General features: G+C 36.0%; 1 protein-coding gene across 2 annotated transcripts in view; it reads right to left on the bottom strand.

Annotated features, from left to right (window-relative positions):
* Window positions 1-16,428, bottom strand: part of nkain4 (sodium/potassium transporting ATPase interacting 4) — an 86,162-nt gene that overhangs the window by 52,289 nt on the left and 17,445 nt on the right. For both annotated transcript variants that reach the window (XM_051096315.1, XM_051096314.1), the window contains exon 2: window positions 4,557-4,694. In XM_051096315.1, coding sequence (XP_050952272.1) covers window positions 4,557-4,694 — 138 coding nt within the window. The remainder of the gene's footprint in view (window positions 1-4,556; window positions 4,695-16,428) is intronic.

The raw sequence follows: 16,428 nt of genomic DNA, 5'->3' as shown, positions 1-16,428 counted from the left end.
GGAGATGAATGTCTTGAAAGGAAATGATGCACCTCAGACAGCATGATTCACATGTCAAATCTCTATTATATGGTGACTGGTGTAATTTTAGCCTGTTGTGAAGCAGAATGAGGCTTTATAACACATGACAGGGACACAAGCCTGAGCAACACTCCTCACCATTCCCAGGAGTCTCAGCACCGCCAGTGTTGTTTCCATCGGTCTCCAACACTTTCTCACGCCTTTGTTCTATTCTTTGCTTCTCAACTTTGTCACTTTGATTAACTTGGTGTTTGTACTCACCATGGGAGAATTTTGTGTTTGAAATTAATTATCATCATATTTTGGTGTAATCAAATGTGCAAATCTAATGTATGATGAGTAACTCAGTGTTGTCAAGAGTATTATTTATAACGTTCAGTGCAAAATAATTGCTAATTAAGATTTTGCTGTGTACTCCAATTCAACGGCTCCAGAATTTTAGACACATTAGAGGTAAAATGATTTAAATGTTTGTGAGGACAAAAGTCAGAACAACAATTCACAAATAATTTACTCACCCCCTTGTCATCCAAGATGTTCATGTCTTTCTGTCTTCAGTCATGAAGAACTTATGGTTTTTCAGGAAACATTTCAGGAATTTTCTCCATATAATGGACTTTATTGGTGCCTCGATTTTGAACTTCCAAAATGCAGTTTAAATGCAGCTTAAGAAGGGTCTTATCTAACGAAACGATCTGTCATTTTTTTCACAAAAATAAAAATTTGTATACTTTTTAAGCACAAAAGCTTGTGTAGCACAGGCTCTGGGATGCACGTTCATGACGCTACATACTACAGAATTACGCTGAAATGTCACGCGGAACTACAGACCCAGTGTTTACAAAGTGAACGCGCAAAGACTAAGAAAGTAAAAGTAAGTCAAACGCCGTTTACAGACAAAAAGGTATGATGAACTTTTACCAGATCATTTTACCAACTCTGACCAACAAGACAAAACTATAATGCTATAAGGAACAGAAAAGATTAATTCATTGTTTACCTGGGTCTTTAGTCTATGATTAGTTCACCTCACCTCTTATCTGACAAGTTTTCGGGTTTGAGTCTTTCGTTCATCACGTGACAGCCCCATAAGATGAACGAATGACTTGAAAATCCCGAAGACTCGAAACAGGTGAACTAATTTCAGTACAGAACCTAATAGGATGTTGCGCATGCACGACTGAATGAATCACTCCCCCGAGACGACTCGTTCTTCCCGAGTCACATTAAAGATTAGTTCAAAATGAACGAATCGTTCAAGAACGACCCTTCACTAATTCGTAGCATCATGGATGCGCTTCCCAGAGCCTGTGCTACACAAGCTTTTGTGCTTAAAAAGTATACAAATTTTTATTTTTCAAAAAAAAAATGACTGATCTTTTCGCTAGATAAGACCCTTCTTCCTCAGCTGGGATTGTTTAGAGTCCTTTGAAGCTGCATTTAAACTGCATTTTGGATGTTTAAAATCGGGGCACCATATCAGTCCATTATATAGAGAACAATCCTGAAAATGTTTTCCTCAAAACCATAATTTCTTTGACTGAAGACAGAAAGACATTAACATCTTGGATGACAAGGGGGTGAGTAAATTATTTGTAAATTGTTGTTCTGAAAGTAGAGTTCTCCTTTAAAGACTTCATTATGTGGCTTGTAATCCATGTTGGTTATATTTTGAGGCTATGCTTGTAACTGTAGATCACGGCACTAGAAAAAACAGAGTCATGGGTTTGATTCTCAGGGAAAGCAAGAACTGATTAAATGTCTTTTGAATGCAAAGTGTCTGCCAAATGCATACATTTAAAGGATTAGTTCACTTCCAGGATAGAAACTTTCTGATAATTTACTTATTCCCATGTCAATGTTCATGTCTTTCTTACTTCAGTCGCAAAGAAATTAAAGTTTTTGAGGAAAACATTCCAGGATTTTTCACCATATAATGGACACATATAAATGTCCAAATTGCAGTTTAAATGCAGCTTCAAATGGGCTCTCCACGACTCCAGCCAAGGAATAAGGGTCTTGCATAGTAAAACGATCAGCTATTTTCTACAAAAAAAAAATAAAAAATTATATATATATATTCTATACTTTTTAACCACAAATGCTCGTCTTGCTTTAGCTCGACTTCACACAAAGAATGTGCAAAGAAAGTCAAACGCCCTTTACAAAAAAAAAATAAATTTAAAAAAAAAAAAAGGTAAAACAATGTCAGACGATTTTGAAGTTGGAGGAGAAAATGAGATGGCGTTACTCACCCTACCCTACCTTTTTGAGCCTTCCAACGTGATAACATAATGCGTAAAGTTGTAGACGTGCATCACTGAGGTAGTTTAATATGAGTATGTGTGGTAAAAAAGTGAAGAAAAAAAACAAAAAACGACAGATCGTCTTGCTATATATTCCTCGGCTGTGTAGAGCCCTTTGAAGCTGCATTGAAACTGCAATTGGGACCTTCAAACTGCTGATCCCCATTGAAGACCACTATATGGAGAAAAATCCTGGAATGTTTTCCACAAAAACCTTTATTTCATTTCGACTTAAAAAAAGACATTAACATCTTGGATGACATGGGGGTCAGTAAATTATCAGGAAATTTTAACTCTGGAAGTGAACTAATCCTTTAATTTAAATTTATATGCTCATATACTTTAAGTTTACTAAATACAAAATCTTTTCAATCTTTTATCTTTATATATGTTTATATATGTTATATTTATGTCTTTATATCGGATTCAATGCTACCCAGAATGAAAATGCCAGCTAATATCAGGAAAACACTAGCAAAATGCATAGCAAATAATGCAAATAAGAATTAGAATGCAATACTAATTTAGCATTTACAGCATAATGAGCAATACACAATATATCTTCTACTAGTAAGTAGAATTTTGCAATGATGAAAGTTTCAAACAGTATCCTACATTGATATAGCATGACTTCATGTTTCTCACAACATCTAGTTACCATCTTTGAACAAAAAAAAAAAAATAACCACATCTAATTCCATTTAGTTTAAAAAACACTTGACTACTGTCAGTCTGATTAAATAAGAAATTAAAATAGATAATTTACTGTGGCTAATGTTACTTCTAGCTCATTTGTCATGCAGACACAAAAGAGAAGAAATTGTTGAATAAAGTCATTATTTTTGTTTGCATTCTTGTAGATTTGTAAAATTACAGTCGAACCACTGATGTCACATGGACTATTTTATTAATGCCCTTACTACCATTCTAGGCCTTGAACGTGTCAGTTGTGTTGCTGTCTATGCAGAGACAGAAAGCTCTTGGATTTTAACAAAAATATCTTAATTTGTGTTCTGAAGATGAACAAAGGGCTTACAGGTTTGGAACGACATGTCAGTGAGTAATTAATGACAGAATTTTCATTTTTGGATGAACTGTCTCTTTAATGATAAATTATAACATAGCAATAGTGAGAACAGTCTGTTATGCTATTTCAAACATAGGCATGGATTCACTGAGCTATAATGTAACAGAAGACTATTGGTTATCAAAAAAAAATTCAGTTTGAATTCTGTTCAAATTCCAAAAATAGTTTGCTTCCCCTCTCATCAACTGAACTAAAGGCTTGATAATCCTGTTGAACTTGAAGTGAAGCTGCATCATGGATTGACCCGACCCATTGAGGAACTGAAGAGAGCTGGACTCTAATCATTTAATTCATGGTAATTAGTTGCAGATTTAGGGGATTAAAATGCCATACAATGTGTCAAAGTATAAGGCTAGTCCAGTCTTTGCAGAGTCCATTATCAGCAAAGAGCTGTGTTCAATTCTGCTTCAGAGGCGTGCTGTCTTTGATCAACAGTAAGCAGATTTGCATATGCCGCAAACAGTATTTGCATATAAGCATTTATAAAACGGTCTGTCATAAAGGAAACAGATCCAAACTGACAGTGTTATTAAACAGATTTTTTGGGGAATCTCACAAAACCTGTCAAGAACATGTCTGGGTCATATTCAGAACAGAATAATATAAAAAATAACATTTTGATGAAAATGAAGCCTTTTTTTGGAGCATGATTTTTTTTTCTTTCTTCCTATTACCTTAATGCAAAAAAAAAAAACAAAAAAAACACGTTTTCATTATTGTAGTTCCTTTAATTAATATTTATTTATTTTATTTATATTACAGGATTTATTGTAATGTATGGAAGAAAAAATAAAGGTAATTGCGACTTTTTATTTCACAAATATTACTTTTTTGCACTCAAATGTCAGTTTATATCTCACAGTTATGAGTAAGAAACTCGCAATTGCAAGTCAACATCTCAATTCTTTATTTCCTCAGAACTGTAAGAAAAAGTCAGAATAGCAATTACTTTGTTTTTTATTCCATGGCAGAAACAAGCTTCCATAGATCCATAGATTAGAATCTAATGAGAATGACAACTGAGAATCATCAAAACTGAAAGCAAATTCACCAAATTTAAATTTTGATTAAAAGCAACCCAAACAGTGTTTGTGAAATTTACATGGTCATCGTAGTAAAGATAAATTAAAAGCAGCACTTACCACCACAATGTAGCGAGGTCTGTATTGAATGGTGCCAAACAGACCCAGGATGACAACCAGGATGTGGAAGAAGTTTGCAAGGATAGGAGCCCACTGGTAGCCCAAGAAATCAAACACCTGCCTTTCTAAAGCCACCATCTGAGAGAAAGAAACAGATGTTCGGACATGAATTTAGATGAATGATTCAGATGCGGGTTGGTTTGGAGTAAAAGTTTAAAGCATGTTGTGACAACTAATTTGCATGATCATTTTTCCTTTTAGTCTTTGATCATTTGGTTGGATGACTATCAAAGGATTTTTGACACAAGAGACTTCTTTATGTATCAAACTCTTAAACTGCAAAACACTTTTTTGCAAAAACTAGAACAACAGAACATCTCAGTAATGATTCTTTCAAACTCAGATGATCTGTGAAATAACGATACTGCGGAAACATCTGCTGTTCAGACGCAACATCAAACACCATTCAAAACTTCAACAGAACATAATCCTTATTGGCACACATTTGGAATCAGTGGAAAACCTGATATATTAAAAACCGTGTATGTATAATTGCATCTGCATCTTACAGGCTTTTTAACCTAGAATTATTCATATATTCCTGCAGTTTAGTCAGGTAGGATGCTATGTTGAATTGCACTTACGTCAGTTTGGTCAGTTCCGTATCTCCATATTGGAGATACTCAGATGTAAACAACAGCATTGATTGTACGATTAAAGTACTACTGAATACTTGTTCTGCTAATTTATGCTGTCTAAACCATGGAAAAAACGTGTGGAAGCTACTAAATCATATAGAGAACGACTTAGTAACCAGATAAGGGCACAATATTTTGACAAACTAGGTGGTAAAGATACATACGTGCAGTAATAAATTAAGATATTAACCTAATATTTCACCTACCTGACCGGAAATAAGAACAAACACAAATGTTGTCATTCCCAATAATCCTGGTTCAGTTTGGCCAACCGCGAACACCTTTTGTTCCTCAGACAGTTTTTGCACTCTTCTCCTTTTGGCAGTCTATAGTACTCCAAATGTTTTTTGTTTTTTTTTCCAGTTTTACCAATTAGTAATGTTACAGCCCAAAACATGACAATATCTAACCGTTTTTAGCAACAAGTGGAAAAATATTAAAGATTTATTCGGTTCAGTTGCATTGTTTACATTTAGTGCCGCCAATATGACAGACTGATGTATTTTTGAATTTGTAAATTTTATGTGAGAGGCTTCCGGTCTTGATATTGCAAACTGGTGTGTCTTACTATATTATATCATAATTATGAACACACTGGTTTGTAGTGCAAACATTTTTACAGTTTACTGCACTTCGTTATTCTTTTCTTCATTTCCCTATTCGCTTGCTAAGTCTGACGTCAAGCGTCACCTCTTCCGTGACTTCCGGGTCCAATCAGATGACATAAGAAAACGGTACTAATTATACACTCACAATGTAATATAATCCTACCAAAAAATTTTAATCCTACTCTTTAACTCCATACCAAAACAGGCATACAATGAAAATATAAATATCAGTAAATATAAAAATGGTGTTTGGGATGCTGTGAGCACATACACCATGTACACCGTAAATTTGAAAACGTTTAGCTTAAATGTTTAATATGAATAAACAGTGCACGTTCAAACAGTAAAACATATACAAAAAAACATGTATATAAAATACTAAATATGTATGCAAAATACACATACAGTCGGGGCGGAAACAGCATTGGTGCATTCAATGGACGCATTACGTCATCACTTAACAGGCCGAGTCAGTGTTGCCAAGTCCGCGGTTTTCCCGCAGAATTGGGCTACTGTAACACTGTTGCCGCGGGTTGAAGCGAACCAAATAACATCATATTTAGCCCCTGAAATACGAACTTACTAGGGGAACCCCGACAACGTGTATTTTCACCCCGGAACGCGATTTTTAATGGGGGACACTCCTCGAAACGCGATTGGGTTTTGAGTAGCAATTGGCCGGGTTTTGTTGTGAAAATCTGGCAACCCTGGTCTTGCACATTCATGGTTAAGACCACGGTTACCCCTCTAGCTACTGGGCATGCGCACATCAATCTAACGTTATTTTTTGTCACACTGTACAACAATAAAACTGTTTTTGCATTATAGTAAGGGCTAAGTTTAGGGTTGGGGTAGGTGTAGACGTTAAAAAACACAATCCAGTAGGTAGAACTATGCATTTCATTGTTAGTTTGTATCTGTATCTAGCCACAACCCGCATTCACATAAAATAGCTTACTTTAAAAGGAGTTTAAAAAGGAGGTGGTTAATAGGTTATAAAAACGCAAGCATTCTTGATAGAGAACATTCTGATAAGGTTAATCTCATAAAAACCTGTAATGTGCTGTGCTTGTCCATTTAACATTATTAAACGTTTAAATATGCAAATAAGGATGTTAATGCAGAGATATGGGCAAATCTCATCATAGAGATGGTTCAGAAGAGAGATTTAGATTAAAAACATTTTCGCATCGACTATTTCCTAAGAGAACTCCCTCTAAACGCAGTTTACCTGATTCTAAAGGATGTTCTCTAAAAGAGAAAAAACACTTGTTTTATCACCAAGCATCTCTAAGTGGCTCTTGAAAGTCCTCACACATCAAACAGCGTGTTTTTATCATTCTAGCACGTATTTACTCAAGAGTGTATCGACATAGTCCGCTAATGCGTGGAACACAATGGTGGCGATTCGCCGACATGTCCCCTCTCCCGCCACCTCCTCCTGTGAGACTCGCCGTAAAGGGCCATTTAATGAGAATTCAGTGAGAGTGTGGCGCTTGTTGTGAGCTGGCGGGCCGACGACTGCATGCTGTGAGATGATGAAAGAGGAAAAGACATGGAAACCTGCGCTGCTCGCAAAAGGAAATACTTTTGTGATAGATGGCAATGAAATGGAAATGTCAATGTCAGTCTAATTAAACAATCGTTTCACACCTTTATTGAATTCCAATGTTTCTGCACTCATGAATGTCAGTTAATTGCGAAATAGAATGACGGAGATTAAAATATGATCTAATTCATCATAGTGATTCATTTGTGTTAAAAATAAAGGTCCTTTATTGACATCTGAGCCTTTAACATTTATGGAATTTTTCCCTTCCACAAAAAGGTTCTTTATAGTGTAAAAAATTATTTAGATTATTAATTTGTTCGTCACGCTAAGAAAAACTGAACTGTTCACTGAAAAGTTATTTGGAGAACCAAAAACGGTTCTTCTATGGCTTTCACTGAGAAAAACACTCTTGGCTTTTAAGAGTGTATGAGAAATAGAAATGACTACAGTAACTTCAGTGAGTTTGCCAACTATTTTAAAGCTATATTTTTGGGTTTAAGTGGATAGTTCACACATAGATGAAAATTCTGTCATCATTTACTAACCCTCTTGTGCCTTTACACACTGAAACATGGTGTGAAGATGCAGCAAGCTGTATTATAACCGATCATGATGTGCCAAGTTTGAATATGTGAAAATGTAAATGTAAATTTGAGACCCACATCTAACAGTAAGATTTATATTTCAGTCTGTTCTTCAAAACAAAGCTATTGTCTGATATCACAAGACATGAAATATACAGTGCACAAGTCATATTGGGTCGCTGGGTCATTTTCTGCTTTTATTGTATGGAAAAAAGCAGCATGGACATTCATCAAAATATTTTGTGTTCTACAGTCTTAAAGGAGTCATCGGATGCAAAGTTCACTTTTCGGCTAAACGCAGCTAAATGTGGCTAAAGTAAACAGGCTCGTCTCTCCACAGAGAGAAGAGAGGGGCGGGGCGAGCAGAGCTCATTTGCATTTAAAGCAACCTCAGAATGGGATGATTTTTGCAGAGCTGATTTTGACAAGGTTAAAAGTGTGTTGTTTTACACAACCATTAAGAATTTTTAACCAAAGTATATTATAGACTTTTCATTAAGACCCTAAAGAATCATATCAACTTGTGGAAAATGGGCATCCGATGACCCCTTTAAGAATGTCTTATAAAATTAAAGTTCCTTGTTAGCATCAATGGTTTCAGCTAAAGGTTCTTCTGTGGCAAAAGGTTGTTTCGATTAACAAAACTCTTCACACAAAGAAAGATGGGTTCCTTTAAGAAGAAACGTTCGCTGAAATAGTTCTTCTATGGCATCATTGCTAAACACAGATTTAAAATGACATGAGAGTAAGCAAATAATGACAAAATGCTTATTTTTATGAAGTAGCGCTGCAGGAAATCACTGTATTAAATCCACATTTTTAGTAGAACACAAAGTCAATCAGTAAGACTGAAAAAAAAACTCTTTAGCCAAAGTGGTGCAGAATTATCAAAACAGACACTGTGTCCTCAGACACCATCCAAAGTCAGTAATTTAATAAATAAACCTGAAAGCTTGGATTTCGCACTTAGAAACTAGTCTCCTTCTATTTACATCCTGTCTGTCCTGCTGACATTTCAGAGCTAAATGCCAGGAAACACAGCATCCCGCCTGACAAAGACCAGCGGCCTATATGAGCACGAGTGCCAGGGGATTGTGGGCACATCACAGACCTGGCAGACACAATTAAGCATCTGCCATGATGGCTTGATCAGAGCTGAACATCTTGGACAATGTGTGGAGCAGACAGCAGGAGTAGATCACACACACACACACACACAGACAGGAGTGCGGTGGGGGTGGGTTGTGACAAAAAAGAAAGGGAGTAGGTGATGGATGACGAGAGAATGAGTACAGATGAGAGTGGAAGAAAGGATACAGTGAGGAAGATGAAGTGATAGGGAAACAGACGGGTGGGACGTCATTGAAAACAAGTGACAAATGACAGAGAGAGGGAGAGAGAGAATAAAGGAGAAGAGTAGTGAAACTGACAGGCAAAACAAAAGTCTGTCCCATTCGAATCAGGGAGTGGGAAAGTGATGACTTCCAAGTCGAAAGTTTACACCCACGTCTAAACAACGCAAAACAGATAAATAATACTTTCATAGACTATAAATAAACAAAAAAATAAAATAAATATGGCAAGTATATTGGAAATGCGTAGTCCCAAGTACATTTCATGACATAATCAATGTGAAATGCCCACTGAGTGGTGCTAAAAGAGTGTTGTTGTTTTTTTATATAGTACGTTTTATGTGATGTTGGTTTTGTGTGGATGAAATGGCCATTGAGTGGCACTATAACTTTAATGCTCCATGACGTTTTAAAGGGGTCATCGGATGCTCATTTTTCCGAAGTTGATATGATTCTTTAGGGTCTTAATGAAAAGTCTATAATATACTTTGGTTAAAAATTCTCAATGGTTGTGTAAAACAACACCCTTTTTCCTTGTCAAAATAAGCTCTGCAAAAATCATCCCATTCTGAGGAATTGTTCCTTTAAATGCAAATGAGCTCTGCTCGCCCCGCCCCTCTCTTCTCTCTGCTGCTCTGAGAGATTGTTTTCGCAAAACTTGCTAACTAGCACGTTATTAGGAAAGGTGATTGCAGAGATTCATAAAATAAAACCTTATACTCACGTCTGCTGTAAGTGAAGCTGGATCATGAATGATTTGCGCGAACATAGACGCATTTATGTAGATCGGGAGGTGCATTCCCTTCACAAACAAAGATAATCTACTGCATCTTCAGTGGCTCAGATGTCGAGAGTAAATGATGACCACTATGTTTATTATTACATCCAGCAACACAACACCTCAATCGCTCAATCGGAGATATTCTTGTCTAACTTACGGCATCAAAACAGTGGAGGTTGGACTGTTACAGCTGATCTGAGGTAAGACGTTCATGTCAATCAACTATCGTGGGAGCGGCCTCTGTGGGTGTGACGCCACAACAACAGGCATCTGAGAATGGCTCGATTTGAAAAAGGGGATATTATTTTTACAGATTAATTAAAAACCACTGCATGGATTTTTATCATTATAGGGTAGATTTGTACATACACTGCCAACACACACTAATGTTCAAACAACATGTAAAACTGAAGTTTGCATCTGATGACCCCTTTAAAACAATGTACCATCTGCATTATACCTAAACCTACACGATAGTATGAACAAAAGCAAATGTGACATAAAAACAATCGCAAGCATGCCGTTTTAGCATGATTTCATCTTAAGTCATGTTGTCATGGGATTCGTGTTCAAGGATTTTGCACCCTAAGTCCAATTCCGTGCTGGATGAGCTCTCGAGCAAGCTTTTTCATCTGGAAACCAAAACATATGGAGCTGTAATCGTAACTGTGTATGAAAACAATCACAAGTGCTCACTGTTTTACCGCCTCTAGTGGCCATTTCTGTTGGAAACTTCAGCAAAAGAGTTTCCACAGGTACGTTTTCGTTATAAGACCAGGTTGTCTTTTTTGCGTTTTAATAGTCATGTGGTGTGGCAAAATAATTTAAGTACAAATGTCTTGTATTTTAATACAAAGAGCGCGGTCATAAAATAATAAAATAAAATAAATTTTAGTAATTAAATAAATTTAATTTGTTGATTTTAATTAAAATATATACATATATATTGGGAGGATTATTTTCAGTATTTTAGGATAGTAACAAAAAAATTAAATGAGAGTGGAAAAATGTAACTGCACAAAAAGCAAAAAAAAAAAAAAAAAAAAAAAAAAAAAATCCAAAAAAAGAGAAAGCGTTCATTTTTCTTTACACCGAAAACTTTTTTTTTTCCCCCATTTGTTTCTGGGCTTAAATATTGCACGTCTTTGTTTGATTTATCTGTCTGAGATAAGTCACATGTATTCAGCATAAAACAAAATCATCATCTATTTGCCTCATTTGATTCATTGGAAGGATTTGTCTTGTTCCATTAAAAGGCATAAGTTTAGTCACACAGTATGGCTATTTCAGCAGTCACCTCATATTTCTATCAGTACTGCATTATCAAGCTGCTTCTGGGTCAGCTCCATGTTTTAGCACATACTTAATGTATCTGACGAAAAACCCTGAAAAGTCTACCAGTGTAATTTTTAAGCTCTTTAAGTGGACAAAGTTACAAAAGACCAAGCAGCACTGGACGGTTGAAAGCCTTAGTGACATTAGCCAAAAAGAAAAATTAAGATATGGCGCAAGTTGTTACATCTTGCACAACAAGACCAGGAACATGTATTAAGAAAGCAATTAAAAACCCTATTTTCCCAATCCAATTTTCACTTCACGTTGACTACTGTAGGTTCCACTATCGCACGGTTTTAGTGACCCGCCAGTGAGAAACACTGAATATTGACCACCATCCAACTGTAACATTCACAAGCTAATGGCGTCCAAGTTTCCCACCAGAGAAAGAGAAATCAAATCAACTCTAACGACACACAGGAGGATAACACAACCAGACTACTGATAGCTTTAGTAACTGTTTGAGAAGCCAGAATTGGGAAAGACTGTTATTGGTCAGTGCTGGAATTAGGCTAATCAGGAATTTGGCAGGTGGTGTGATTGTGCTTGTGGTGTTTTGGAACGGCTCAGTGTTGGACTGTGATTTCTATCCAGGCTGTTGGGAAGTGCGCTGGGTTGAGTTTTGGGGTCGTCCCGGAGTATGAACAGATTAATGGGAGAAAATGTGGTCAGGTCAGCTGGGGCTGAGGGCACAGATCTCAAACTAATTGAGATGTCAGATTGGAGAGCTTCAGGCAGGGGTTTTGACTTCACTGCACTATAAAATCTTCAAGATGTAAAGCTCTTAAAGGGATAGTTCATCCAAAAATGAAAGCCCCCATAGAATTTACTCACCCTGAAGCCATCCTAGGTGTACAGTTGAAGTCAAAAGTTTATATACACCTTGCAGAATCTGCAAAATATTAATTAACCAAAATACATGTTATTTTTATTTAGTACTGACCTGAATAAGATATTTCACATAAAAGACGTTTACATAGTCCACAAGAAAAAATAATACTTGAATTTATAAAAATGACCCCGTTCAAAAGGTTACATACACTTACACAGATTCTTAATACTTTGTTGTTACCTGAATCCACAACTGTGTTTTTTATTTTATTTATTTTTTAGTGATAGTTGTTCATGAGTGCCTTGTTTGTCCTGAAAAATCCTTCGGGTTCCACGAATTCTGTTGGTTTTTCAACATTTTTGTGTATTTGAACCCTTTCCAACAATGACTGTATGATTTTGAGATCCATCTTTTCACATTGAGGACAACTGAGCGACTCATATGCAACTATTACAGAAGGTTCAAACGCTCGCTGATGCTTCAGAAGGAAACACGATGTATTAAGACCCGGGGGGTGAAAACTTTTGAACAGAATGAAGATACATGTACATCTTCTTATTTTGCCTAAATATCACATTTTTTTTCTTCCATTTAGTACTGCCCTTCAGAAGCTACTGTTTCCCAAAAGACCAAATAAGTTCAATTTACAAATTAAAAGTTTTCTTAATGCATCGTTTTCCCTTCTGAAGCATCAGTGAGTGTTTAAACCTTCTGTAATAGTTGCATATGAGTCCCTCAGTTGTCCTCAGTGTGAAAAGATGGATCTCAGAAATCATACAGTCATTGTTGGAAAGGATTCAATTACAAAAAAAAAAAATAAAATAAAAAAAATGCTGAAAAACCAATGAATTTGTGGGACCTGAAGGACATTTCTGAAGAACAGCAGGCAGTTTAACTGTTCAGGACAAACAAGGGACTCATGAACAACTATCACTAAAAAAAAAACACAGCTGTGTATCATTCAGGGAACAACACAGTGCTAAGAATCAAGTGTATGTAAACTTTTGAACAGGGTAATTTTTATAAATTCTACTATTTTTTTCTCTTGTTGACTATATGTAAATATCTTTTATGTGAAATATCTTATTCGGGTCAGTGCTAAATAAAAAATGGATGAATTTTGAATGAATTTTGTATGATCCCTCTTATTTTGGTAAATAATTAACATTTTGCAGATTCTGCAAGGTGTAAACTTTTGACTTCAGCTGTATAAAAAGTTATATTAAAAAATGTCCTGGCTCTGTGATTAGCTGTTGAGATTTTGAAACCCAAAAAAGTGCATCCATCCATCACAGAAAGTACTCCACACGGGTTAATAAAGGCCTTCTGAATTAAATCAACGTGTTCGTGTAACAAAAATATCTTCATTTAAGAATTTAAAAACTGTCATATGCTAATTGTTTGCCAATGTTGACAACTGTGTAGTAAATACACTACATAATACATTGTTCCAAGGGCTGTAACAATACTTGATTGTTGTGAACGTACGTTTTACTCTTCTCACTATATCTAACCAACTTTAATGGCTAAACAAATCTCTAGAAAGTGTGAAAGTAATATAAGTGGAGAGATGGCATGTTTAATGTTTCACACATGCAGCAAACAGCTAATGATGAAGGAGAACACACACTCTCTCTTTCTCCTTGACTTGTGGGACTCATTAGCACGTGCAGGAATGGCGGAATGCTTTTAGAGGCTGAAAGATGAAGCAGAGGTTCCTGGCAAAGTATTCCGATCTCCATCATATCAGATTCACTCCCGCTCCTTAAACCAGCCATTTCCCCTAGATTAGCTTCAGCTAGCCCACAAATCAACTTGTGTAATGCACCTTTTTTGTCCCTGATCGATTACCATGAGGCCGTGCTCCGCTGCGGTAATCATCTGTTTAAATTGGAGCTAATCCCATAAAGTGTGTGTGTAATCCTTCAAAATCATTCGGAGAAGATGTTACGGGCGTGTCAGCGGGGGTGAAGTTGGGAATAAAGTCCAATAAGAGAAGGAAAGAAGTTTTCCATTTCTCTAAAGCTTAAGTAGCAATCAAATGAGCTTTTGTTCATCGTTAATAAATCCGCACAGCTGCTTAGTAAACATTGGGGAGAAAAAACGTATTATATAACCTTATTTTATACAGCAAGGATGCATTAAATTCATCAAAAGTGACAGTAAACACATTTATAATGTGACAAAAGATTTATGTTTCAAATAAATGCTGTTTTTTAACTTTCTATTCAAAGAATCCTGAGAAAATCTATTGATAATAATAATAAATGTTTCTTGAGCTGCATATTAGCATATTAGAATAATTTCTGATGATCATGTGACACTGAAGACTGAAGTAATGATTGCATCACAGGAATAAATTACATTTTAAAATATATTCAAATAGAAAACATTTACTTTAAGTTGCAATAATATTTCATTGTTTTTAGTGTCAAAACAACTTTGACACTGTGATCTACCAATCACATATTGCTTTCACGCTTTCACGCAGACTAAATGGATATCGAACGCATTTCATTGTGTAAATAGCATAGTATAGTTGTATACTATTCCACATCAAAGCTATTCATGCACACACACCACCCTCTGTGTTTTTGAATGATAGTGAGGGTGTGATTTCCGGCCCGTGACCCATGACGGCATCCATCTATCCATCCATCCATTCCCCTCTCCCTTCTTCCTGACCCACATCAGAGAGATCAGCCAAACCCTTGGGGAGGTCACCTCTTTTTCTACCCCATTCTTCCTACTGATAAAGAGGTGGCTGTTTTCCATCCTTGATAACAAGCCTGCTGTATAAACATCACAGATGAAAGCTAAAGCAGAACATCTAAACTATTCGTAGTCTTTCCATGACCCTCCATTTAAATTTTTTTTTAAAGGATTAGTTCACTTCCAGAATAAAAATATACTGATGATTTACTCACCCCCTTGTCATCCAAGATGTTCATGTCTTTCTTTCTTCAGTCGAAGAGAAATTAAGGTTTTTGAGAAAAACATTCCAGGATTTTTCTCCATATAGTGGACTTTAATGAGAATCAACGGACTGAAGATCCAAGTTGCAGTTTCCATGCAGCTTCAAAGGACTCTACACGATCCCAGCTGGATTGAGGATCATATCTAGTGACACGATCGGTCATTTTCCAAAAAATATAAATAAATAAAAAAAAACTGTTGGTCACCATTGAGGTCATCTCATATGGAGAAAAATCCTGGAATGTTTTCCTTGAAAACCTTAATTTCTTTTTGACTGAAAAAAAGAAAAACATGAACATCTTGGATGACATGGGGTAAGTAAATCAAGAAATTTTCATTCTGGAAGTGACATTTATCTGAACTGTAGTTGGTTGCTTTACAGTCTCTGTGGTTTTGGGTCAAAATAAATTACATCTTAAAGGAAAAGTCCACTTCCAGAACAATGATTCACATATAATGTACTCACCCCCTTGTCATCCAAGATGTTCATGTCTTTCTTTCTTCAGTCGTAAAGAAATTATATTTTTGAGGGAAAACATTTCAGGAATTTTCTCCATATAATGGACTGATATGGTGCCCCGATTTTGAACTTCCAAAATGTAGTTTAAATGCAGCTTCAAACGATCCAAAATGCGGCCGAGGAAGAAGGGGCTTATGGGATGGGAGTTTTTTATTTTTATTTTTTTTTTTAAATATGATTTAAATACATTTAGGCAATATAATAAAGGGCAGTTTTGAAGATGAGGGAGAACATGGGATGGGAGTTTTTCGCCATACCCTAACTGTCATGAACCGGAACAAGGGAGAGCAAGTATATAAACTGTATTATTTTAATGAAAATAACCAATCATTTCGCTAGATAAGACACTTCTTCCTCGGCTGGGGTCGTTTACAACCGCATTTTGGAAGTTCAAACTCAGGGCACCATATCAGTCCATTATATGGAGAAAAATGCTGAAATGTTTTCCCTCAAAAATATAATTTCTTTACAACTGAACAAAGAAAGACATGAACATCTTGGGTGACAAGAGGGTGAGTACATTATCTGTAAATCTCCTTTAAGGTATAGTTCACCCAAAAATGAAAATTCTGTCATCATTTACTCACCAAGATTTTCCAAACATGTATGAGTTGCTGTATATTCCTTTCTTCAG

Source organism: Labeo rohita, chromosome 23, assembly GCF_022985175.1.
Source record: "Labeo rohita strain BAU-BD-2019 chromosome 23, IGBB_LRoh.1.0, whole genome shotgun sequence".
Lineage (NCBI taxonomy): Eukaryota > Metazoa > Chordata > Actinopteri > Cypriniformes > Cyprinidae > Labeo > Labeo rohita.
This window is presented reverse-complemented; position numbering and strand designations above follow the sequence as displayed.